At 38.0% G+C, this 27,124-nt stretch overlaps 1 protein-coding gene across 2 annotated transcripts in view; it reads right to left on the bottom strand.

Moving 5' to 3' along the window:
- Nucleotides 1-5,824, bottom strand: part of PTPN3 (protein tyrosine phosphatase non-receptor type 3) — a 101,756-nt gene extending 95,932 nt beyond the window's left edge. For both annotated transcript variants that reach the window (XM_075142347.1, XM_075142348.1), the window contains exon 1: nucleotides 5,687-5,824. In XM_075142347.1, coding sequence (XP_074998448.1) covers nucleotides 5,687-5,824 — 138 coding nt within the window. The remainder of the gene's footprint in view (nucleotides 1-5,686) is intronic.
- Nucleotides 5,825-27,124: the final 21,300 nt, after the last annotated feature.

Here is a 27,124-nt window from a genome sequence, read left to right as displayed (position 1 = left end):
TGGGTCGGGGCAACCCCTGGTATCAATACGGGCTGGGGGAGGAAGGGATTGAGAGCAGCCCTGCCGAGAAGGACTTGGGAGTACTGGTGGAAGAAAAGCTGGACATGAGCCGGCAATGTGCGCTCACAGCCCAGAAGGCCAACCGTATCCAAGAAGCGTGGCCAGCAGGACGAGGGAGGTGATTCTGCCCCTCTACTCTGCTCCGGTGAGAGCCCACCTGGAGTACTGCATCCAGCCCTGGAGCCTTCAGCACAGGAAAGACATGGACCTGTTGGAATGGGTCCAGAGGAGGGCCACAAAAACGATCATGGGGATGGAACGCCTCTCTTATGAAGAAAGCTGAGAGAGTTGGGGTTGTTCAGCCTGGAGAAGAGAAGGCTTCGGGGAGACCTTATTGCAGCCTTTTGGTACTTAAAGGGGGCTTATGAGAAAGATTGGGGACAAACTTTTTAGCAGGGCCTGTTGTGTCAGGACAAGGGGGAGTGGTTTTAAACTAAAAGAGGGTAGATTTAGACTAGATATAAGGAAGAAATTTTTTACAATGAGGGTGGTGAAACACTAGCAGGGGTTGCCCAGAGAGGTGGTAGATGCCCCATCCCTGGCAACATTCAAGGTCAGGTTGGACGGGGCTCTGAGCAACCTGATCTATTTGAAGATGTCCCTGCCCATGGCAGGGGGCTTGGACTAGATGACCTTTAAAGATCCCTTCCAACCCAAACTATTCTATGATTCTAATCTTCAATCTATTTTGCACATAAACAGTTTTGAGATCTAGGTGTAAAGTGAGGCAGACTACGCATGTCACATCACTGCTTTTGAATTTTGACATCCATTCCAACACAGTCTCAGTGTACTCTAATAGCCTCGATGCCAAGACTAACAGTCTTAATATTTCCTTGACATTGGCTGAAGATTCCTGCCTGGTGCATAATAGTGTTCACGTTTTTCAAAACGATAACACATGAGCAGCTCAGCCTGCAAACTACCAGTGCTCTCCTCCTCTATTGTTTGCAACTGAAAATTAAGCTTAAAAAAAACATTAACTCATCTTATGAAAGCTATTAGTTTACACTACTGATTTCCCTCACTGCAATTACTCCTTGTTCAAGATAACCTATCTGCTACGTCATATTCCTGTATATTTTTATTGTTAATAATGCCTCAAACCTTACATTTTTCATTTACTAAAAAAGATTCAATAGCAACATGTTAATGAAATTTGACAGTCAAGAACTCTATTAATGTCCTTGCACTGTTTAACCTCTCCTTTTCAGCAAGATCTACTGCCACCTCTTGAGGCAACTCCCTGCCCATCCCATAACTCTTCTAGATGCCATACACTCCAGCACAGTATTTTCCTATATAAAGGTCATACAAAATATTTATCCAAGCCCACAGAGTCTTCACCCACTGCATTTCCTCTGCCTCAAAAATGATTAAAACAAACATATACATGAGGTTAGTCATTCTAGTTCTAACTTCGGAAAAATCTCTCCTCCACTAATTCTTTCCTTCAGCATTTATTATAAAGTCAGGCCCCACAAAGGGCTAAGACTAACAAGCCTGCTGTAGGTCAGATCACTTTCTCACTGTCCTCAAAGGCATCATCAAATTTCATACTGTCTTACTGTTTTCCAGTCATACACTATACTTATCTGCCTCAATATAAAACTAAATATTTGTTGCCAGCTTGAAACTTCATACAGCAGTTCTTTCAACATGCAGGGACACAGACTAGCACTAAACTGTCTTGTATTATCAAACAATATCCAGTAGGAAAACTTCGTGACAAAGATCCAACAATTCTGCAGCACTGCATTTTACTATGAGCGGTTTAAAATTATAAAACTCACACCCACAATCAAAAAGAACCTTTAAGACTTGCCCATTACTTTAAACATACTAATAGTAATTGTTGGTGTTAACTGTAACAATCATGTTCCTCTCAAATACTGGAAGAAGGAGCTTAACTGAGATGGTGAGGAAGGAAAAACATTCCTTACGATTTGAATTTCAAGTCATGCAACTTCTCATTATTACTGCCTAATCATTTTATTTCTAGAGAGAAACCCTATTACTAAAAGCCAAGTAGTCTAAAAGTAAAAATCACAGGTACTAAGACATATGCGTCAACTCAGAAAGACAATGCAATAGAGAAGTGATCTGACACTGTAAATTTTATACCTTCATAAAAGTCAATTTACTGGAAGTTGAGAGGCATACTTCCCAAGGAGTCATTCCTGGTAAATGAGTCAAAGTAGAGCAATAATGGAAAATTCCTGCATGTTTATACCAAAAGTTACAAATAAATTTGCATTCTTGCTCTATAAACACCTATTAAACACACCCAAACATGGTACGTGAGCACATTGCGTATATATTAGAATGACAACTAACATTTTCCCCGTATGGAAAGCTCATGCATTATAGCCTTAGAACAAGACAGAGGTATCATCAGAGACAGAAGTGAATTAACCTCATCACAAAATTCAAACACCTGAAATTTATTGGGAGGCTTCAAGAAAACCTAGATATAATTAAAATCAAGTGCAACACTCAGTACCAAGTGCAGTCAAGTCTTCGTCTCAAATGTGTTTTTGAAAGAAGAACATTTCCAACTCTTAGCTTACATGCACCTTCTATTCTTTGCCTGGCCTTTGGACATGTTCCATCTAAATACTGAGACACATAATGGGGGAAAGGCAAGAAAGGCCATTTCAGCCTTGCAGAGTTAACGTACATTTCTATTTGGACTGTAAGCAATGTAGTGGAATGTGTATCTCTGTACTCCCATCTGTACTTTCTTGATAATGATGACCTAAGAACAGCAAGTTATATACTACAAGTTATACTGATTAACTCTTTGTGATACCATCAATACGAATTTCAGGTTCAACAAAACTGTAGTATAAACACCTTTAAATAAAAACAACGAACAAAAAAGCCTATCATTTCACTACCCTGCCAAAGCCAAAAATCCAGGAGAAAAATGGAACTGCTCTCTTGAAATTAAGTCTTTATTTACAGTTGGTCAGGCTACTGATATTCTTTGGGATAAGCGCTTAATAAGAACAAATTTGCAGGAATAAAATTATGCAGCTATCTTCAGGTTTCTCAGTAGATAGAAAGTCCCTCACGTTATTTCCATAAGCAAAATCCATCTTCCTTCTTTCTTTGCCCAGTTTTAGGATATTTGGTTTTCATTCACACTGCTGCAGACACAACCACTGGGAAAAGAAAGTACCATCTAGCAGAATGATAGAGACACCTATAGCTATAACTTTGACAGTTTCATAAGCCCATGCAGTTCGCTTACAAAGTTTGATGAAAATCAGCTGTGTTGGTTCTATAAAGATCCTGTTGCTACAGAATGAGAAGAAAGTCATATCTCTATTCTCCCTGTTCTCTAAAAGGTTCAGTAATTGGAGATACCATGAATGTTCTGCCATCATTTTAAAGATGTCACTTAGTACTAGTTCATAATTTCAAAATACGTAAGTTGTTCCTTTCAGTGTGTCAACAGGTTGTAAGTTTAGACTATTTAATCTATCATCTTTGTGTTAAATTCAAATCCACCTCAAATTTACTAGTCTTGAGCATCTGTGCAGTGCCAACAAGATATTAGAAATGACAGCTTAGGAATATCTATTTGCTTAAACCCAAAGCAAATTTCTCTCAAGTTTCTTCTTACCCTTGATATTTCTTTTCTTTGATGTTATTTTTCTATATAATCTCCCTATGCCTTTGAAAGAAAGAAATCCTCTTACAGTAAGAATTCTGTGTTCAGATAGCTGCTACATGACAAAGCAATGCTCAGTACTTTTCACTCTGTTGTCATTAGAATGGGAGGAGTCTTTGATTCCATTTATGGTATTAAATGGATGAAGGCCAAGCTTTGAGTATTCTGCTTTTCCCCATTCCCTTCACCAAGGTTAGATAATCAGGAAAGGCCATCCTGGCAGATAAGCACAGGCTCCCTCAGTACCAGTATGAAAGCTCAGTACTCGAAGAACATAAACCTTCTGGTAAACCTCTTCCTTGCGTTAGCCCATAACACAGTGGGGTAGCCACGCTCCCCACTTCTTTTCAATAAAGCAATAGCGGGTCCTGCATTACCCCTACGGCAGTTCAGCATTACAGCTGCAGTAAAGGAGGCCCTTCCGATTCCTGTACGAAGGAGGTAACAGCAGGGATACCCTGGGGGTACGCTGAAGGCAGGGACAGAAATCAGCTGGGTCCGGAGTTTTAAAATCGTTCCCACTTATCATATTGCACTCACTGCTTAAAAGATGAAATGAGAAGCACAAAATTCACTTGTACAGTGCTGGACTTCAGGTCAGGCGCTAAATCTAAAGCTGCATAAACACTTGTTTATAAGGAAGAATATACTACTATGCATGGATTTTAAAAAGTTTTAAATTCCTCATTTTTCAAAGGTCCTTGTGCAGGTAGGGAGGGCAATTATGCTAGCTCATTGACAGACAAGGCAATCCTATAGGGCGTGCTGGAGATGAACAATGGAAGTTGTATACTAATGTATTGCTCTTTCTCTTATATGCTTACTCTTCTTGTACCCCACACCCCAATGTTAGCTACTTCATATATATACACACATATAGATGTATATAAATATACATAAATACATAATATATAGAATATATACTAAAATATGGTATTAATTCTGTATATACTAGAATGAAAATAATTAGAATTAGAACAAAAATCATCTGTTTACCTATCAAATAACTTCTATTTCAATAAACATCCAACAGACAAAGTTCAAAAATAAAACTAGTTTGCAAAGAGAACTGTAATAATACTTAGGAAAATACAGTTTTCAGGTGAAGTTTTGAATCTCCTATAAGAAAGCATTGCATAATCCAAGATATCCAACAACACAGCTTCCTCAGCAAAACGCTTCTTCTCAAATAGGGTAAAACAAGTATGATATACACAAATTCAAATGATTATACTTAAATTCATCCACAGTTTTTCTGAATTCAACTGAAAATTGATTGAGGAGTGAAGGTATTTCTTTTGTTTTCATTTAAAAATAAACTAATACTTTTAATCAGTACTGAAGGTTATAAACCAAAATATTTACAGAATAAAATACAGCAAAAATGTAGAGTACAAATCTCCAATAATCCCCCTTTCCCTCACGCTCCCAGATAAAGAGACTACATTGAAGTACAAAAGACTGAACAGAACTGTCCTACAAAGCCATGATGTCTTCACTATTTACATCATCTTTGCATTTCAGAAAATATGTACTGACATCACTACAGGAATTTACAAGGCCTCCTCCTTCTAGCACTACCAGTCCTCTGATGGGAGAAAAGGAGGAGCACAAATTTGGGAGTCCCCTTTAAATACGAATTACTTATTCATAGCTGATAATGATCACTAGATCTGTTTCTTCATGGTTCCCATATCATACAGGAGACCTTTTTCCAGATACAATCTGCGTGCCATGTTTTTACGACATTTCAGTTGGTTGACTTTAAAGAAAATTAAAATAGCACTTTCATAAATCCATTTCATAACCAGTAATTCTGCAATTTGTAATGGCAAAGCTACATCTTCAACATCTTTTGGAAATCCTATGCCTCAGGGTCCCACATTTGATTTTCAGCTTTCAAACAAATTTCTATGTATTTAATAAAAAGTAGTTTTCCAAACTTACGTTGACTTTGAAGCTTTGTACTGAGCCATCCAAAAAGTGGACGTTACAGATTATCTCTGATCGGGTTTTCTCTTTTGGTAGTTCTGATGCTCGTATGTTATTTATCCTCCCACCTAAGGCTCGTAAACGGGAGTTCATAACTATTGCTGAATAACCTATAAAACAAAAATTATGTTTAATAACAGTTCTTATAATTCACTATGTTTCAGCTATGTTTTTTTCAGAGAAATCCACAACATCATGAAGGCCTCATTACATCCCATATACCTATAGTAACAAACGCTTCTTATATAAAAGAATAAGTTGTAAAATTAGCACATTATAAACCAGAACATAAATGTATAGATAGAGGGGCTTCCATGTCCTAAATGTACCCAGCTTAAGAGAATTACAGGTAACACCTGCAATGTATACTCAGGTTAGGCATGGACCATTGCCTTAGTTTAAATAAGTAAAAAACTCAACATCTACTATAAAGCAGGAAGGCAATGTCAAGGTAAGTTTTTGTCATCTGTAACTAGTAAATCCCTCACCCCCTTATAGATTTCCTACATATTTCTATATTTACGATACAAGTTTCACTACAATAAAACAATTCTGTTTATTCTCAACTGACAAAACAGTCTTGAGTTAATGCAGATCATGTTCTGTCAAATAGCATTTTGTTTCAGGAATATATATACAAACGCCATATATAAGGCAACCAGAATTAACATTAAAAGCATGTCAATATTTTATAGCCTAGCATACATAAATTCATGATGCCAGAAATTTATATCTGAGAAGAACATCCCCCCCCCAAAAAAAAAGTTGTTTTGTTAAGTTTGTTTTTTTCTTTTTTGGAAAAATCTTCATGAACACCAAAACTCTGAAAAAAGAGTTTTCACAAATGCAAAAAAGAAAACAAAAAAACCCCAAACCAACACCCCCCCCCCCCAAACAAAAAAAAACCAAACACTACCAAAGAGAAAAAAGCCATTCATTGAAATAAGAGATGAATTAAATACAGTCAAGCCTATAAACATTTCAAGCCTCTTTTCACTGGATCAGTTTACCAATTAACATCACAGCATATAAAGCCAGTTGGCAAGCGATGCAGAAGATAGTTTTCCAGGTTAATTACCATACCAATTACCAAATCATACCTCACTTACTACAGGCTAGCTACAAAAAGACTTGCATAATATGAGTGTTTCCCAGACAGCTGGCCAATGTCAGGACTATTTTGCAATCTCCCCTTATTTGTGTATCTGCCTTAAAACATAGACTGGCTTTTCTTTTAAGCAGCTAAAGAAACTGAACAATTTAGAATAAAATCACTTAAAATTCTGAAACATCATATCTACTCACACATGACTATAAAAAGCAAATGTGAAATGCATGAAGAGCCATGAGATGCAAAATTGTATGGACTACCAAAGGCAACAAAGCAGCGCAGTGATCCACCCTCGCGTAACGATGTGTAAGCTATACTTAGAAGCAGCAACAACAATTCCCTTTTCACAGAAAACTCAGAAGTGAGACACGCAAAAGCATTCCACAAGTACTCTCATGTACTTTTTTTTTTGTCAGCCAATTGATAGTTTGCTACTGTATATTTTCTGAAATCGACAGTGTATGTAAGTTGCCAAGACTCACTTATTTAGCCACCACATTGCGTTTTTTTCCTAGGAGATCAGCAGCGTTTTCCTTCCATTCTTTCCCAAAGGTGTGGTTTTGGGTGTTTGGCTTTTTGGGGTTTTTTGGTTTCTTTTTGTTTTCTTTTGTTCTTGAAGGAGGGGAAAAAAGGAAGAGCTGATCTTTAGGTGAATTCTGAACACTATTTCCATATAAAACACTATACACTCCCATTGCTTTGAAATTTTTCTTGATATACAGTCTGCAGATAATCATAGTGTGTTGATTTTTTTATCCAGAAAATGGGCTTTCTTATTCAGGAATGGTTATTGCTAAAGATGATATCCAGTTATCTAATTATCAAGGACATACAAAAAGGTGAAGTCAGATTACGACTGTATATGAAACCTTCATTCTCACATTCTTTAATTTTCTAGCAGCTGAGTTTTAAACTATCTATTCAGCTGCTAACTGTGTTATCTTTTACCAAAAAGCCAGGTGACTACATGAATTATACTGAGTCTTTTCTTCGCTTTCCACCCTCAGAGGTCAAAAAAAAAAACCACCCAACACTTTTCGCTTGCAGAAATAGCTCTTTACCCACTAGTCCACTGATGGGTAAAAGGAGAAAGTTATTCTTCGCTGTGGGACAGCCACTAGATGAGAAAAAGTTTTTGGTAGCCAGATTCAAAGCTTCATCAGCCTGTCACGCTCTGGCCTTCAAGGCTCAGTCTGCATTACAACACCTAACGCTCCTGGAGCTTACAGACTTCTCTGCTCTTGCGAAAATGCTATTTGACCCTTCTGCTCATATTCTCCAACCTTTCTCACCTGCCGTCCCCAATGCTTCCTATCTTACACTTCCTTTTACACATACTTTTTCTAAGTTTGTTCTACTTCTCTTCCACCTTAGCCAGGCTTCAGCAGAGAGAAACAATCACAGGAGTCTCCAGCGCTCAGCTCCTGATCTGCCTGGAGAAAGCAAAACTGCGTTCAGCCCCTGCACTGCTAGCGCACTGCGTGATGCAGGTCAAGCCATGCTTGGAAACCTTGCAGAAAGTTTGATATCTATCCTAATCACTCTCCAGCAGAGCATTATTTTTTCAAGTGTTACAATATAGCTAGATCTTGCTACTCGCTTGTTCAAGCTTCAAATATAGAAGCCGATAAAATAGCATCAATAACTTTTTTTTTTAACATATACATATATATACTTGCTATCCAGAAAAAAAAACCACCACCCAAAAAATCAAACTCTTCTAACCGTGAAAAAATAAACCTGAATAAACAAATCGATTATTTTTTTTTAACTGACTGTGCATAGCAGCACAAGTAATTAGAGGTCCATTTCACCATTTCATACCAAGATCTCTCTCTGTAGAAAGCCTAGCATGTCACCTGGATAACCTTGAGGTAGATTCAGTAAGCTAGGTTTAATTTTCAGATTATGGTCCCCTATGTTCTTCATAACTTAAACCCCTAGCATTTCTGCTCCACTTACGTATCAATTTCTACATGAAATTCAACCATTGCCCCCAGTAAACCATATTATACTGTCTAAACCCAAGCCCAGGTCTCCGTTGAATGCTGCCAACTAGACACAAGAGATGACAGGAATTTCACCCTAAAGCTGTCTGCGACAAGGATGAAATTCCATTTTGAAGTTTTTCACAAAATAACAAGAATTGTGAATGCTATCAAAGAGATCGTACAATATGCATTGTTATTGCTGCACTTCCACAGGTCCTCCAGCAAGTCAGACCTGCTCTTTTCTATACCATAAACTATTAACAGTCTGTCTCCCAGCATCCATAGAAGCTATACAAGAACTAAGAGTAACGCATACTTACACACTGCTGTTCATTATAGAATCAGAGAGGTACTTAGTCTTAGATTAAAGTCACAGTTGTTTTTTATGCTATTTCTTCACAGTTACATTTGTTTTAATACCTTTAGGTTATATACTGGATGCCCCAACTGAAACAGTAACTCAGAAATTCATCACAAGAAACTCAAACCTGCTAGTGTGACTGATTTGCATCGAGTTCACAATTGAAAAATTAGAGTTCCTTAATTTTTACAATTTTATGTAAAATCAAACCAGTAACACAGTCAGAGTTCACGGTTTGTGTTTACAGTGTGCAAAGAGCCCCAGCTGAGGCTATCCTTGACAGAGCCAGCTGACCATGGAAACTGTGCCAAGGCCGGGATAAAAGGCTGAGCATTTAGACGCCACAGCCATTAGTCAACTAGAGCTCAAATGGCCTAATCAAGCCCCAGAAAACTGCCACCAGCTGGGAGCCCCAAGCAGAGAAAGCCAGACTCTCTACTCCCCACCTACATGGCCTTCAACATTACTCTGCAGGCAGTCAGCTCCTGAAGGAGTAATTTACAGGTGTCACATCACAGGCACCAGCATCATTTTGCGTGTCCTAGCTTAACATGCCGAATGCTCAGTAAGTCCGTAAGGAAACAACTTAGCGAACCCCAAGTCTGAAGGGCAAGGGAAGGAGAAGAGAGGTGAGCAGCTGAGTTATCAGCACCTGCTCTACTACTTTTCCTCCATATATCACCTGTGCTTAAAGCTGTATTTTAAATAGGCCCAGCTTATCAACCCCAGTGCAATATAAAGGGGTGCACGGAAGCACATCAAGAAACCTGCAATGGCAACTGCTTCTGGGATAGGCGAGGGTCACTGAGATCTCAGGCAAGACCAGATGCTGGCTCTAAACACCAGCATCAGCCTCCTGCCCTGAGCAACCAGGACCAGCCATTACATGCAAATCCCAGCTCCCACTTTGTAGCCTTGGGCAGGAGGCTAATTCACAAAACAAATCAAAGAACTAAATAAGACAAATTTGAACATTATAAATAAATGAATACTTTAACAATTATTCCCCTTTCCCTAAAATAAGCATATTGAATCCAGAAAGTTGAGAGTTATATTTTAATTAAAAAAACCAAACAAAATCACCCCCCAAACACAGTTATTTTCACACTAAGGTATAAAACAAACATGTGGAATTCCATCCCATAATCAAACCATGCAACAGGCTTACAGGAGCAACAAATACAGCTACGAAAAGAAGTTAATGTTTTCCAAGTACATTAAACACATTTCTGGACAAGTTTGGTTATGCATGCCTTCTCCTACAATAACTCTGCAGTCAAGCAGAACAAAAATAACATGTTTTCCTCATCTTATGTATTGAAGACTGACTTTTAAAAATACCTTTATCATGCCACCATTTAGTTTCTTTCCAACTTGCATAGGAATTGTTGGTAAAGAAACTTATGACCTGATTCTCAGTATAATTACCATTAATGTGTTTGTTACCAAGAAATTAAATGAAGAGCAGATTTGCTGAATATATACTCAAGGACCTTCTACATATAATCACACCATATATAACTATGAATAGTCTTTAAAAAAATCCCAAACATTCATTACCACCATTTCATTGGGTAAATGGGGATATTTCTACTCCTGCAAGTGGGTGCCCTCATGTTTTTCTAGAAGGGGACTACCACACTCTAAGAGTTCTCAGAGTTTCTTTAGAGTCATGACTGAAAATATATAGTTCCATGTTGGGCTCTTGAAAATCGTAAATATTGCAGAGTCTGTGGGAATGTCATTTATGAAAGGATAGTGCTTCTAACCCACTTTCATCGTCTGAGTGAACACCCCAACAATGAAGGGAAAAACTGTAGTACTAAAGACATGGCCAAGTCTTGTATGTCCTTTCAATAACAGTTACATTTTATGGTTACCTATTGCTTTATTTAGAAGATATGAAATAAAGTAAATGGAAATACAAAGAGGTATAACAAATTAAAGGTGTCTTTGTATCAATGCATAGCCCTAAGACAACCAACACAAATGCTCTTCAGCATGCATCGGCTTTCCCTATTTGGTGGTTGAAATAATCTCCCAAATTATCAGCAGAAAAAAACAACCCTAGTGAACCTGAATTTTTGTAGTAATCTATATTCTGATTATTCTTCCCATGTATTTAAGAATTATTTACACACCTCAAAGCCGTACCTATTATCAATGCATCTTAATGAGGGTTAAATTATCCAGCCAGATTTTCCAAATAGAAGACTGAAGTTTAACTCAACACCTATGAAAACCAGCTTCTATTTTCACCTTCTGCAGAGGAAACACGTTATCTTTTCCACATTCCCAATGAGAAGCTAGATGTCTCCCCATTAATATAAAATTCAACTCTAATATTTCGCAGGAAAACCCCCAGAGGTGTTTAACTACAATACAATATTTGCAAGTTTCCATACAAATTATGGGGCATTACTAAAGCAACAACCAAAGGAAAAGATAAACTTCATTTTGAGCAATGCATGCAGGTTATCACTTGCTCATTATCTATAGTTATTTCCCACAAACTTTTCCTGACATATTGATCATAAATTATCCAGAAAGTGAATTTGGAAGGCAGAAGTATCACAACGTGATGAAACTTTGCATCACTTGAAAAAAATCAATTAAACTATAAATATAGAACAAGCATGAAAGCCTTAGATGATTAAATATTACAGCTTAGGGTGTAAAAATACCTCCAAATTGACATACAAAGAATAAAAGACTTCTTGCAGCATCTTCTTACTTAGAACTGGAATAAAGATTAATATCCACGTTGACAGTCTGTGTGTGTGTAGACACACATGCCATCTCCAAAGCAGTAGCTGCAAGTTTTCCAACCATCACTCTTAAGACAGACAGCAATATCATCCTATTAGAAGTTCTTCACCCCAAAATTAAAATCAACTTAAAAAAAATTAAAGATTCAGCTTTCTTATATTTGCTTCCAGTGACTAACATCTGTGATATATTCCAGCACAGCAAAATTATTTACCTGTCATATAAATAATGAATAGGTCTAGCAAAGCATTCTGAGAATGTATGTTATCAAAAATTGCATGAACAAGGTTTCAGTCATTCTAGTTATCATCTTAAGTTTTCCACAAAAACAGATCTTACAGGCAGGGATTCTTTACAGAAAATGAGTCCATTAAGTAAAAAAAAAATTAAAAAATATTAATAATAAAAAAAACCTTATAAGTATAGGCATTTTAAAGTTATACCTTAAATAGGTATGAAAATACCTATATTAACATATATTCTTGCACATATTGCCAGCCCAATATTTACCAGAACTAGTACAGAATAGAACAAAGAAAAAAATTCTGCCATAGTAAAATATAATGATACCTCTTCTTCATCTGACAGCTCTTTATGCTGGAGTTCATCCACTAATAAGCCTTCAGGGTAGACCATATATACGATGACATGTCTATTTGTTTATTTAGAATGTACTTGAAAGCATTTTAGCTTCAATGAAGGTAGTTACGAGGAAAAGCGCCTCGATTTAAAAACAGAAACCAAACCACAAGTAATTTTGAATACTCTTTCCTTTGCTAACCTCCACAAAATTAGATCCTGACTTTTTAATTTACTTTTAAAAGCCAATAAGTAAGTAGACTAACTGGATTGTTCCTAAGTCTAGAAATCAGGTACCTACGTACTGCTCAGTAGTCATTGCCTCTAAGAAGAAAATCCAATATATACAGTTGAATAAATTTTAAAAAATCCCTACACCACTACAAGAGGTTAGGTGCTTAATTAGCACATAAGATTAAGTGCTTTGCAAGCCTTCCCTGCACTTCATTTAGCTTTCCGTTATAACATATATCTGGTAAACTCGTATTGCAAAGTGTTTTCAAGAGAAATCCAGCTATTTTGAACTCTGGATTCAGCAAGACCACACATGAATGTCAAAGATGGACTGGAGGAGGTAGGCGGGAGAGGAAATCAGCCTGAGTTTTAGTTCTAGCATTATACTATATCTTGATTGACATGTCCCTAAGATCCCACTAAGCCAATAACATATTGATGGTAATGCAAGCACTGTGAGAAGCTGCAAATACCTGGTGCAGATAAGCCACGCAGCACAGTAAGCCACCCACTCTTAATTCAATTCTGCTGCCTGGTATGTACGTACACTCACGCAGCTGGATTGGGGACAACACTTCTGTTGGGGACCATCCAGTTTCTCGATGGATGGCAGAGAGGGACTTGATGACAGACTCAGTGCTCTCAAAATACTGTATAAGTGTAATAGAAAAGGCTTTACTCTCTTCAGACCATTAATTATACATTAATATTGGTTAAGTTACAGAAAGCAGAGCTGCACTTACAGTGACAAAGTAACAACACTAAGTAAATGAATTATCCTTAAAAAAAGGAATATTCATGTCAAATGTTTGTTCTGTATATATATAATATATATATTCATTCTGAGATAAGTTTTAGAGACAAAGACTCTACTTCAACTTTTCTGAGATCTTTCTTCCTCTTCCCCCTCCCCTTTTTTCAAAAGGTTTGCATTACCTGCATCCGACAGATTTTTTTGCCTGCAAAGTCTTAAAATGTGCACAGTTTCAGGCACACCAACAGTTCTTGCTGTTAAGGCTGAAGAGGACACAGACTGGCTAGCAATAAAGCAGGACAGGCTGCTATTGTAAGTTAATAGAGATTATTTGGCCAAAACAGTCATATTCTTTACATAGTCATAGTCTTCACACATGGGGAAAAAAAGAATTATCCCAGCCTCTCAGCAACACGTTCAACAGCAAGACTGGTTATCTGAAAACTTAATCTTGAAATCAGATAACCTAAAGGTAATTAAATTCTAGAAGAGCTTAGTGGTAGAAAAACAATACTGAACATCGATTTCAGTACCTGGGTTCTTAAATACGCTTTAATCCAACTTGAGGAAAATACTTTGGTCACATTTGCAAAGGATCAAACCAGACTGTATGAATGACCCTTCAGACTTCAAGGGTGTGAATCTGGTCATGCCAACTTCACTGATGCTACTTTACATACATAGAATTAAACCGTGCAGCTAAGTCATGGCAGGATCCAGTGTGTCATCTTACATAGTGTGAAGCACTACTGATAGACCTTAGATACTGGATTAGCACTAGTACAGAGATACCATCCACCGCATGCAGAATGAGTCAGAGAAGAAAAACAAATGGGAGGAAAAAGCAACTGAAGTAATAGCAGAGACCTGCTCCCTACACTGTTGGAGTACTATAAAATACAGATGAGAATGAAACACACTTGTAATGCTTTCACATTTTCAGTAGTTTTTAATAGTCATGTAAGAGATCTTTATGATGTTTGTTTTTAAAAACCCATTTATAAAATAACACCTTAAGCCAGAGTGTTCAGGGCAATAGCAGCTCGTTGCTCCATTTCCTGCACCGTGCCAATCGAAGAATTCAGGAACTCTACAGCTTCCTCTATCGCCTGCCTCAGCTTTAAACAGCACCGTGGCACAAAAGAAAACCGGCTCACCGAAAAATGCAAGAGCTATCACCAATTTATTTCCTAAATAATGCCTTTTTGGGGCTACAAACAGCATTGCATGAGCTCAAATTAGAAACTGCAGATTGAAAGTCAAAGTTTACCTTCCTCAGCTTGATAGTGTCTTACGTTAACAACACTGAACAGTGGATGAACATGAAAAACTGAGTCAAAGTGGAAGCTGAGCATTGTAGTGCCCAACTACCAATACTTCCCATAAATAGGTCAGGATAGACTGAAGTATATGATGGTAATTTTTTCTTTTTTTTTTTAAACCTAACTGCCATGTTGTAAAATCAAATAATCAATTATGAAGCTGTGTCCACATCTACAGTATTTGGGTAACCAAATAATGCCATTAGTTTATATATAATAAATAATTTATGCCCTCACATTTTCAAAACCAAATAAGGAAATATTCACCACTGAATTTTACAAAGACAAGCTACTAAAATATTCTGAAACCTCAGGTATCAAGTTGATTACCATAACAAAATTTAAATTCAAAACGACCTCATATTCTATTAGTAGGCAATCTGTATTTCATGAAACTATTGTATGACAGATGAGAACCATCATGTCAATTTTACTGCAAAGTAAGGTTGTGATAATTAAGCAGAATTTTAATCACCTCCATTACAGATTCAGGAAGGGATGTAGAAAAATAAATAACCGAAAGCTTTCTCTAAGGATTAAAACAGATATAGCCAAAACATACTTTTAAAGGGGAAATTCTATTGTTTTACTATATCCATAGTATGATACTAGTCGAACTGTCTAGAAACTACCTGTGCTACTTCTACTGATTTTAAAAACACAGAAAAAACCTTAAATAAAAGAGGGATTATCCACACAAATGTCACACTATCCACAAGGTTTGCAGGTTAATACCAATCTCTACCTCCTCTAGTGTAAAATAAATAAATAAATAGAAAATTCACTTTTGAGAAGTCACAGTGACAAAACTTTGCTGAGAATGTCAAAAAAGCATCAAGTCCCCATATCATGTTTCCTATGTGAGACACACTGTTTTCTGATAGAGGACAACAGTTCAAAATTACTACCTATGAGTTAAAAGATTACTGATCTACGTTGAAACGATGTTTCATTTGCTAATGCAACATGATGGCCTATAAATAAAAAAAAAAAAATCACAGCTTGCAGGTAATAATACCTCTTAGGAGTTGACTCTTACAGGTGTGTTAAAAAAAACAGGTTTCCAAAACAAGCCTCTCCTCTTATCTCAACTGCATGTCCAACGTAATTTTTCTTCCTATGTATTAATCAGTCCAATAAAAGACCTCTTTCTACAGTTTTTCCTTCTGATTAACACATTACATTTTTCACGTCAAAGCTACAGTTACCAAACATTTCATGCTTTTCAACAGGTCTGATGTTATTGTACCTCACATTTCATCACCTTTGTTTAGGGTAAAAAAAGTTTAAGCTGTTTTTTAAAGAGCGGGAAAGAAGTAGTCTGTAGACAGAACAACGGAATAGTGGATTCAACACAAGGCTGTGAATCTAAATGTCCATATTCTATTTCTGATATTGTCACTAAGGGCATTTTATGAACAGGTCACTTTTCTCCTCTCCAAATTGAACATGGATCATAACTCTAAAATAATTGCCAAAGAATACTTTTTAAAAACTTGAAAGAGCAGGCAGCATGTTGTAGGTAACTAGATTGTGAGTAAACAACTTAAGAGCTTGTTGTTACAGTGCTATCAACTTCCATTGCATGACCGGAAAGAGTTTCTATGAAGAACTTAACAGAGCTTGAACGTGCTATATCAGGATAGATGCTGCCGCAGGAGTGACTGCCATCCGTTACAACGGGGGGAGGAGGAGGAGAACAAACACCTTAATCATGGCAATGAGAGGATTAATGCCACAGAAAGCTAACTCCACCTTTAAAGAAAATGGAAATTCCACGTGAATTTCAGTGATGCATCGTTACAAGACCTGAGAAATAGCCTGAATTTACAGATGACCGAGGTTTCTTTCTTGCATGGGCACAGTTGAGTAGTGGATCGAGATCATGAAAGCTACCTGCCACTTAAAAACTGGATGAAAAGCAAATAGAAAATAAAGAGCAAGAGCAACAAATTTGGAACATCCCACACAGCAGTATGCAAAGCCTGCATTGGTGAAGTTCTCACCTTAGAATAATTCTGTGTTTTCAGTGAAAGTCTACCTCATCTACACATTTAATCAATAAACTTGTGAAAAGTTTGGAAGTGCTGGGATCTCCAGCTGCCTGAGGTTCATTTGAAGTACTCAGATATAAACCAAAGAAAGCTATTAGTAGTGATGTCTTCACAAGCTTACACGCATCCAACATCAGGTAGTCTCCCAATATCAAAAACAAAATGGCATATTTGCCCATCATTACTGTTAAAGATTTCTAATATTGCCCACACATTAGCCAAAACAGTTATTATTGCTTTCACAAACTGCAGAAGCAGGCAAGCAACAGCCACCAAGACCAATGACAAAAGTCTTCTCCTGCAAATGGTACTCAGCTGACAAACTCAAACAGGTTATTAAGTAATTTTCAATTATATGCTAGATTTTGATCAGAACTCTTGATCCCATACTAGACAAACCCAAATTAAAAGTTTTGCACTGCTACCCAGTGTTTTCCATTGATGGTCATTACTCAGTCTGGTTCTCAACACAATATAGGACTGTGTGCCATTCAAACTGGGAAGAAAAAGTTTCATCGCTGGCAGCAAAGAAACGCAGTCCATATTTTTTGCAAGAAAACATTCCTCTTGGAGAAACATCCAGATCTCAGAAGAAAGCCTACCTTGTAAATTGTATTAATGAACAAAAAACACTCTTTAGAAGTACTACGAATTATCTTTCTGCATACAGGCTTTTCTTTCAGACCTTAAAGCTTCAGACTTCATGGAACTGGTTTCTATACATTCATGCTTCATGTATTTTATAATCCATGTTCTGCCATGAACTTTTACAATATACTCCCTCAAGCATGACAGAGGACTTCCTCTGCTATAAAGCTTACAGCCACAAAAGGTCCCCAAAGGGATCTGGAACAAAGCACTGAAAATCGTGCAGTTAACCACAGAATACTATTGAAAAAGATAAGATGGTAGCATAACCTAACCACAGCAATTCTTCCTTTAAAAAAAGGAAGGACACAACAGCAATCAGAAAATTAAAAGTTGTTATGTTATGAAGGGAACTTAAAACTGGCAACCTAACTTCGAGCTATAAAGACAGAACAAAAATTTTCTTTTAGACACTATGGTTGTATTCAATTTATCCTCCAGGACTGTTCAAAACGACACGTTTCAAAAGATCCTAAAGTCTCACAAAACTAGTTTGTTTGAAGGAATTACACAAAGTTCTACCTCGCGACCTACAGGAAAGAGCTTGAAAATATGTCGCAAGAGCCTTGTAACTCAGAGCCAGAACCTAAACAACGTGATGAAATTAAAACACCTCCTGATACTTTGATCATAACTGTTACATATTCAGATTAGCAAAACTGAAGGTGTTTATGTATGAAGTTTATTTGCCATGTGAGGGGACTGGGGGAGAAAGACTTCTCCAGAAAGTTTACAAACATGATGCTTTGTAAGTCTTCAAGAAGAAGAAGCAAACAGAACTGTGAAAAGCCAGCCTACAAACATCTGCACATTGTAAACAACTGTCATGGAAGAACAGTTTTCTGCTATTCCTTCCTCTCTATCTTCATCTCATCTTCCTCCCCATTTATGACAAGCTGACAATTTCATATTTTAAGCTTACCAAAGCACACTTTTTTTTCTTTTTGGATTGTTGCAGAGACTTCAAAACATATAGGATCATATCAATTTGTTATCTTCTGTCTAACAAGATCAAACTGTTTGCCAGGACCTGCAGTGGCACTAACTGCATACAGCTTTTACACAAGTCCTATTCCTGCACGAAGAAAACAGGCAAACAAAACAAAAACAACAACAACGAAAAAAAAGAGTAACTGCCACTTAAAATGGCTAGCCATTTTTCCAATGCCTGCACATGCTAGGGTACCCTTATTTTAAAAGAGGAAAGCAATTCCTACACACAGTGAAGAAAAAATTAGAGTAAACATACGACAGGACACATCCTAACTTGCAAACAGTCTGTGCTTTCTGTTTTTCCATCAGCATTTAAACAGTTTATGCTTTAGACCAGCGAAATCTAAACATTTACATCTTTACATCCCTGTTAGGCAATTTTTTCATCACCCCTACAAGATTAACATGCACCTAGCGACCACAGCGTTCCGTACCACAAGGAAACCGCTCGGAAAAGCATTCATTTAAAATAGATGCTCCTGTGTCTTCCCTCCACCGCAAACGCAGTGGCAGCTATCTTTTGTCAGTTCCTTCCTTTCAACAAATTAATTCACTTAAGCCCCCAAATAGTCAAAAAGCAGCCGCTCGGTCAGCATGCCATGCAGCTTTGGTGCCAAGCTTAGCCACAGGCTTCTGGCTGGCTGGACAGCTGGGTCCCTGGACCTCCCTAGGCCAGGGCAGGCAGAGCACTCTTCTGCCATCACAGGGTGGGTGAGAATATTGGGCCAACTTTTAGGCAAACACATGCTAAACCTTCTGCCATGAAGCTACTAAAGTGATACACTTATTTTTCTCAGTTGTGTGAGCTTTTAATTCACATTGCTGGCAAAGAGGTAAGTCTGCTTATTCCAGTGGCTACAAATGACGTGAACAGACAGAGGCGCTGTTCCGACAGTGTCCAACCCCAAATCGAGGGGAACATACCTGGGAAGCTGGAAACCTGAGGCAAGTGAAGGGGATACCCATCAGGAGGCCGAAGGAAGGTGGCCTGCATTCACAGTGAGCAGGAGCCATGCAAGCCACGACTGGAGTTTGGGGGGAGTAAAACGGAGTGGGGTAGAGTGTAATTTTGGAAGGGTGACTTGGTAAAGAGCTGCTTGCTCTTGAGTGGAGTACCCCTTTGGGTTTGTTTTTTTGTTTTGATTTAGGTTTTTTGGCGTTTTGTTGGGTTTATTGTTTTTCCTTCAACTCTCCTACTGACATATAGTGCCTTCACAATTCGAGCCCACTTACGTGTTTTTTGCCATTTTTAACACAGCTCTCCAACAAATAAGCGTTTATAACAAAGCTTCCTGTTGCTATCTGAAGTAATGCAAGTCTCTTGAACCTTGTACTTACAAGCTTGTTAAAGGTCCCATGCACAGCCAGGCTCACATAATTTACAGAATTAAACCACCTCCTTGTTTGAGAATGCACCTCTCTTATCCACTATATATCAACTGCTGCTATTTGTCAGAGTTTTAAACTTGGAGGCTAGTTTGGTTTTTAAGTTTCAAATCACTTAATACATGAGACAATGCCAGGCATTTTTAAACACACACACACCCCCCAAAATTTTGCCAAGTAGTTCTGACATTCTCTAATCCTTCCTATTTCAGCTTTTGTATTCCTGGCTGGCAGGTAGAATATTTATCTACTTCCCTCAAAGCAATCTTAGCATGCTGTGGCAACCGATTACAGAGGAATGCAGGAACTGGGCCAGCGTTGCTGGTTTATACTGAAACAGGAGCAAAAAAGGGACAGCTTTGCTTACAGTGCTGAGATCCGGTATCTCTCTCCTGTTTCCCTCACCATTAGGCGCTTTTACATGGTAGTGATAACAAGTAATGCCTCCCAACAGGCAAATTCCTCAAAACTTAACGTGGAAGGGCTGGGAGAGGCGAAGAGGGAGTTGACTGCAGCACCTTATCAGATTAGAGCTATGATCACAGTACAGCTGGACTGAGAAATAGGACAGAAGTCCAGAACTGCTAATGTTTTCTTTCTTTAGCATTTCTTTCACAACCCTGCAATACGCCAGAAGTATATTTTAAAGGAAAGGCATCAAAACAAGGACTACTTGAAAACACAGTACTGTGTTTCTGGTTTTGCTTAAGACCAGTCAATTGGCCAAAAGCAAGTGATACAGCACATCAATGACAAAACAGCCCATTTCCCTGGAAAGAACTGATTGTCATGACAGCTTTAAAGGAGAAATTAATTTGAAATCAATTCTTCAAACAACATTGTCAAGCTTATTTTACCTCAGTAACTGAATAGATTAACAACTTGATTTTAAAAGCTATTAACTAAACCTTTATATAGATTTCTAATACTTAAGCTTATGCTGTGATCAGTAACAAAGGTAATGACCCCTATTCCAGATTGCCTACCCTAAATTACACCTCTATAAAAAAAATACTCAGCTTAGTTTATTTAATCTTAATTGCTTTCCTAGTGCAAAATGTACCTTGTCGTAACCAGGTAAGTGGTCTGCTTGCCCACAAGAGCTTTCTGAATATGACACCAATATTTACACACGCTGAATGCACTCAATCCCCACCTGATTTTTGGAATCAAAGTACAAATTCTGGCCTATGCCATATAGGCTTTCCTGCTATTAATAAAACCTAGAATTTCACCTAAGCAAGTTTGTCCCTTGCAAAAATGGGGTGAGGATTCAACTTCCACATGTAATGGGAATTAACTGCCAAATCTAGCCAAAACTTCACCAAAATTGATAAGCAAGGTATCTAACATTCAACCAGGGTAAATTCGTGCAGCAGCATACAATCCCCCTTTTGAAGCAGTATGACAAGAACAGGAATCCTTTCAAAGTAAAGACAATTTGCGAGACTAGACAGAATTAAGTGATAGAAGAGTTCTGTTGGGGACTGAATGCAATGACAGTCTGGCTGCCTACCCTGAGCCAGCAAACGCAAAGCAGCCAAAGAGAATCACAGCAGCATGCTTGAAAGGGAAGTCTAAGAGAACTTCATAGCAGAGTTCTGGCTAGGAAGCAGCTGAAAACCTTGAGGAAAAAAAAATCACAAAGGGAACACCTCCTGGTTTGATTCTTATTGCATTCATGAAGAAAGGGCTCCCTTTCCGTAAGTTTCAAAAGCATTATATCAGATAATGTTCAAATGAAAAAATAAATCAGAACTGATAAGGCTAATTGAATCAACAATTAGTGCAGGCTCTGAAGAGGGTTTCGAGTAGAATAAGCAGAAGACCAGACACGAAAACAAGTCCTGGATGAATAAAAGCATAATAGGATGGGTTGGAACAAAGCAAACAGTAACAAGAGTATGACAGCAACACAAAGAGTGGAAGAAGAAGAAATTAGATAAGATAGTGGAGGGGAGTTATCTGGAATATTTAAAACAATGAATAAAGTTTGGTTCCCAAGGAACTAGATCAGTGCCAGGCAAAAAAAAAAAGCGTTAGGATGGGTGCTGTTCTCATTTGTACAAATTCCTACTAGCACCATTAAAAAAAAAAAAGGGTTTAGACCATCAATTACTGTGAAATACAAGATGGGGGTTTGGGGTGGTGTTTTTTGTTAGGGATATGGGGTTTGTTCGTCATTTTAAATGCCCTTTGAAGTTTCAGCATCTTTTGTGGGTTTCCCTCATAGATATTAAATAGTATGATTTCATGCTGAGCCTGAAATGCTTCCTTGACAGTGCTGCTTTTTAGTCCTAGTCAATCTCAAACAATGTTATCGGCACAGTTGGGCAAGGAGCCGGATGCATCTCATTCAACTATTTGGCGTTCTCTTACTGCTGAATTTGTCATCTTTTTCTCCAACATTACTCAAATACGTAGTGTACAGACAGCTGACTAACAGTGACAACATATGCACATTACCTTCTGTGCCATATATGCACTACTACACTTAAATACAGATCTTAACTTCTTGTTTTCCAAACAGATAAAGGTTTGACCTGCTGAAGTATAAAATATTTTGCCAGCATTCACTTTTTACACTTCCATACCAACTCCTCAGTTCCACACTATTACCATCTCCAGAAAGAGAAGGAAATTAAAACCTCAGAAGAACAAAGATGACAACTCTATCCAGCAGCATTATTACAACCATCATCATAGACCATACTAATTACTTTCTTCCACCCCAAGCTTCCAAACGTATTTCAGCATATGACAGTTTATCAGACTATCTTCTTCCTACCTCCAAGAATTTCATGCTCAATGACCAATAGTAAACTATTAAGGAAAAAACTGTCAATATTGTCAAAGATGTACAAAATTAAACTAGTACACTGTAGTGTACTAAGCTTGTAAGAAATGTCTAGATACACGTGGACTATGTGCATTCTTACTTGAATAGGTTGAATCAGAAGAATCATACTGTAATTTGCTCCATAAGAAAAACAATGTTAATATAACTGTTTTGATTAATTAATCAAACATTTGGAAGGCAAAGAGAACAGGATATCAAAACAGTTGAAGTTAAGTCCTTATGAGGCTGTAGTACCTCTTCCTAAATTTATGAGTCCAGCTACTAGTGAATAAGTTTATTCCAGTTCCCTCTTCATCAACTTTACTGTTACCAAGTCTAAGAAATTCAGTATCAAAACACAACTCTCATTACAAATGCAGTAAAGAAAGGATTAAAAATATTTATGAGCAAAGGAGTCGTATCTTTTAGAATAATACTGAAAGCCAAAATAAAGGAAATTAAAGAAAAAAAAGGTAAAAATTAATTTTGATTTATTACAGCCAACTAACACTTTCTCTGAAGCATTACTTACGGGCAAAAAAAAAAACCCCATCAAAAAAATCTGCCTCTTTTTCTGGGTAAAACACACCTTTTTCAAAAATTCAAAACGCGAGCTTCAGATGGCCACTTTCCTCTGGTTTCCAGCCATGCAAACCTCCAAAACTGGACCACAAACTAGGCTCTAAACCCGAGTTTGGACGCAAGCTCCGGCTGTGCTGGGCCCCCCCAGGGCCCCGAGCCCCCGCACACCCCTGCCCACGCTGCAGCAGCAGCAGCCCCATGTCATCAAACTGCGCTGTGCTGCTGCCGCTAAAACCAAAGGCGGAGGTTCAAGCACAGCCATAATTAACCACACGGCCGTAATTCCTTGCCAGGGCACGAGAAGCAGGTTCACAAACAACGCCAAGAGATGGTGTTTTCAGAGCACCTGCGAGGTGTGCTGATGCAGGAAGTTCACGGCCTCATCACTGATAACAAACCCCAGGGGAACCCTGTGCCCTGCCTGCCTGGAGAAAATGGACTCATTGCCAGTAGCGGGCATTTAAAACCCCCAACTTCTTTGTTTTAGGGCTAGTCCATTTGAGGATCTTTTCTCCTTTTCTTCCCCACCCCACCAAGGAAAGCTGTCACCTACATCGTTATATTTGTAATTGTGCAAACAATAGTTAATTATACATCTAGCTATCAGTACAGAAAGGTGACAGCGCGCCAGTGCCTGAAGCGGCGCTATCTGTTTGAACACGGTCTGTGATAGCTGCAATTACGCTAAGGAGTCAGGAAAGAGTAAGAAACATCTGCATCGAACATCTCTTCTCACAGGCAAGCACAATGGAAACATCTTGCTCCCTACTTCAAGAACAGGTCGTGTAGTGGCTAGGTGCCGGGGGAGGGGGAAAAAAGGTACGGTTGATCTAAATGCAAAGGAAAAGAAAGATATCAAACAATAAAAGAAAAAAAAAATCAACAGCAACAACACAGGAGATAAAAAAATAGAAAGCTTTTACTTAAGAAAAACGCTGACCTTGTAACTGTTTTCCCTGCTGAAATGCTTTTACAAGCTAACATAACTTTTCCCCTTAATGAAAAAAGAAAGGAAAAAAAAAGGAGAGAGCCTGTGAGTAACAGCCAAATTCAGAGGCAAGGAAGAAGTAGTCATTATAAAACAGGATTATGAAGTATACCCATATATATGTACACGGCTTTGATTGTAAAGTTAAGCATTTGAAACCGTATCCAAAAGTTGCTAAATAAAGTCAACCCAAATCATAACTAAGGCAAGTAGTCCCTACACTTAATTTTACATGCAAGTCAGTCACAGGTTAACACACAAGATTTTGAATATTTAAGCATATTTTCCCATGAAGTAGCTTACAGGACTTTGTTATCTCCAGCAAGAGACACTGAAGTTCCATTCTGAAAGTCAGGTCTAAATTTTTAGTTTTTCTGCTGCATTGTACACATTTCATGTATTATATACACAGACATCACCATGCTAACACAGATCTTAGGATTACTTCCTGAGCCAGTACACAGCAGAATTTCATTGGCACAATTGGAAAGGCTAGTTAGCATGCTCTTTTAGGGAATGTCAAAAGAGTACATCAACTTTTGAATGATTTCTACAATTAACTGCTGGGACAAAACCAAAAAGACTTGCTGCAGGAAGCCCAACCACTGCAGTTGGCCATTTTGGAAAAAGCAAAAAAAAAAAAAAAGAAAAAAAAGAAAAAAAACAGGATTTGTCTACCTCAAAGTGTCTTGAAACATATGTATCTGCACTATTTATAAGTTTGTCTTAACACGCTCCATTTGTTCTGCAACAAGTATATCAATGTATATTATATGTCTATACATATACACACACACACGGCCATAAAATCTTCATTTAGGTATTCATCATTTATATATAACCAATAATAAAGCAAAAAAAAGGTATTTGGTACTACTAGTCAAATACTTTCTGATTATATTTGAAACTATGTTTTTAAACACTACTCTAGCAGCATGATATACATCAAGCAAAATCCTATAGGAGGCAACCTGACTGAGAGGTCTTTTCTCATTTTAGATTCTGCTCTCATATAAATAAAAATAACTGAATATCAGTATTATAGCTCTTTCTCTAATACTAAAGGAGTTGACACTGTTGTCCTATAAGGGTATCATTGTGTGGTGGTAAAGTTTTGCATTGGTGGACTAACTTATTTCCCACATTTATTTTCAGCAGAAAAAAAACCCTATTATTTTAACAAGATTAATGTTATTTTCATTAAGCTATCACCAATATTTTAGAAAAACACGGCTATATATGACCTAGATCACAGAATCATAGAAAAATCTAGACTGGAAGGGGTCTCTCGAGATCATCTGGTCTAACTGTTCTTGAAAGCAGGGCTTTAAAATAGATTTTCAAAGGTCCCATCAGGTCAAACCTTGAATATTTCTAGCAAGGAAGACTCCACCACTTCTGTAGGCAATCTATTCCAGGCTTTAGTAGTTCTCAAGGTAAAGATTTTTTTTCCAGGCATTTAATTAAAAAAACAAAAACAAAAAACCCACAAACAAACACAACACCACAAAAACCATTCAAACAATTTCATCCTCAAATTTCAACACGCTAACCTAATGTATCACATTGTCCGATAATATAGTTTAAGTATGAAGTGAAGACTGAAATCTGTATTGCAGAAGTTATCCAACACTGGACCACCAGTGTCATGTCTTAACACTAGCAATGCAGCAGGAACCGACAGGCATTAAAAGTTAATGTCTGCAGAATATTTATTTCAAGTAACTACAGTTTGTGATATATATAACTGCTCAAGTTATTTATTTATTATTGAATAATTTGTTAATATATCAGTGATCTCTTTTGGTGCTACCTCTGGCACCGTTCACTGTCCTACTGAGTCACATAGGCATGCCAGGATGCCGCTGATCATGTACGTACGACTACTCTCATCCCTTAGGATCCTAGGCTGCCACCTCTCCAAGCCTGAGCTCTTTCTCTCTTCTGCTCCCAGACCCCAAGCCTTTGAGTCCCACATATGCTCCCGTACCACCAGTCCCCTCTCTTGTCTTGCCCAGCCATTAGTTAGAAGATGTAGTGTGAGGTAGTAGTTGAACCCCAGTCAAGCACCTGCTCGCTCATTACCCTTTGGGCAAAACAATATATACACCTGCTGAGGCTCACATGAAGCCCTATCCTTAGGGCAGGCGCTAACCTTTTTATATAGTTCACAGCTTGATGTCTTTAAGACATCTCTATTTCTTTTTTTATAAAATGTCTTGAAACAAACCAACAGAGTGGGACATTACTGGAGTAGGGATGGACCACCAGTACGCTCTTTAGACAACAAAGCACACTCAGGAGTGGAACGTTCATTTGATCCAATATTGTTTTAGGTCACCTGACAGGACATCAAAGTTAAAAGTACCGAAGAAACAAAAACTTTCACCTTGCTTACTCATCACACATCAACTGCCAAAAGGGATCTCAACGGATGGAAAGGAAGGAGACTAATAAAGCCAGGCTTGTCACACTGTCTGAGCTTTTCTGCTGGCGAGAGGCACATTCGCCGATTGCCTTGAAGCTGCCATGTAATCAATCCAGTAAAACAGGTTTTTTTTATTACCCATGTTAAGAGTTCAACTTTACTTTATAACGTACAGCAAATGGTTGTAAAGCCAGTTTTTCTCCTCACTGCCAGAAAGAAAAGCAAACGAGCTTCAACGAACGATGCAAGCCATCTCTAACCAAGAAAGGCCATTACACAATTCTGGGTACCTGCGCCTGGCAGCTGAGGAACATGGATATGCACAGGACTGACACAGTGCTGCGACCATCCACA

Source organism: Calonectris borealis, chromosome 2 (assembly GCF_964195595.1).
Source record: "Calonectris borealis chromosome 2, bCalBor7.hap1.2, whole genome shotgun sequence".
NCBI classification, from domain to species: Eukaryota; Metazoa; Chordata; class Aves; order Procellariiformes; family Procellariidae; genus Calonectris; species Calonectris borealis.
The sequence above is the reverse complement of the archived record's forward strand: the minus strand, read 5'-3'. Positions and strand labels throughout refer to the sequence as shown.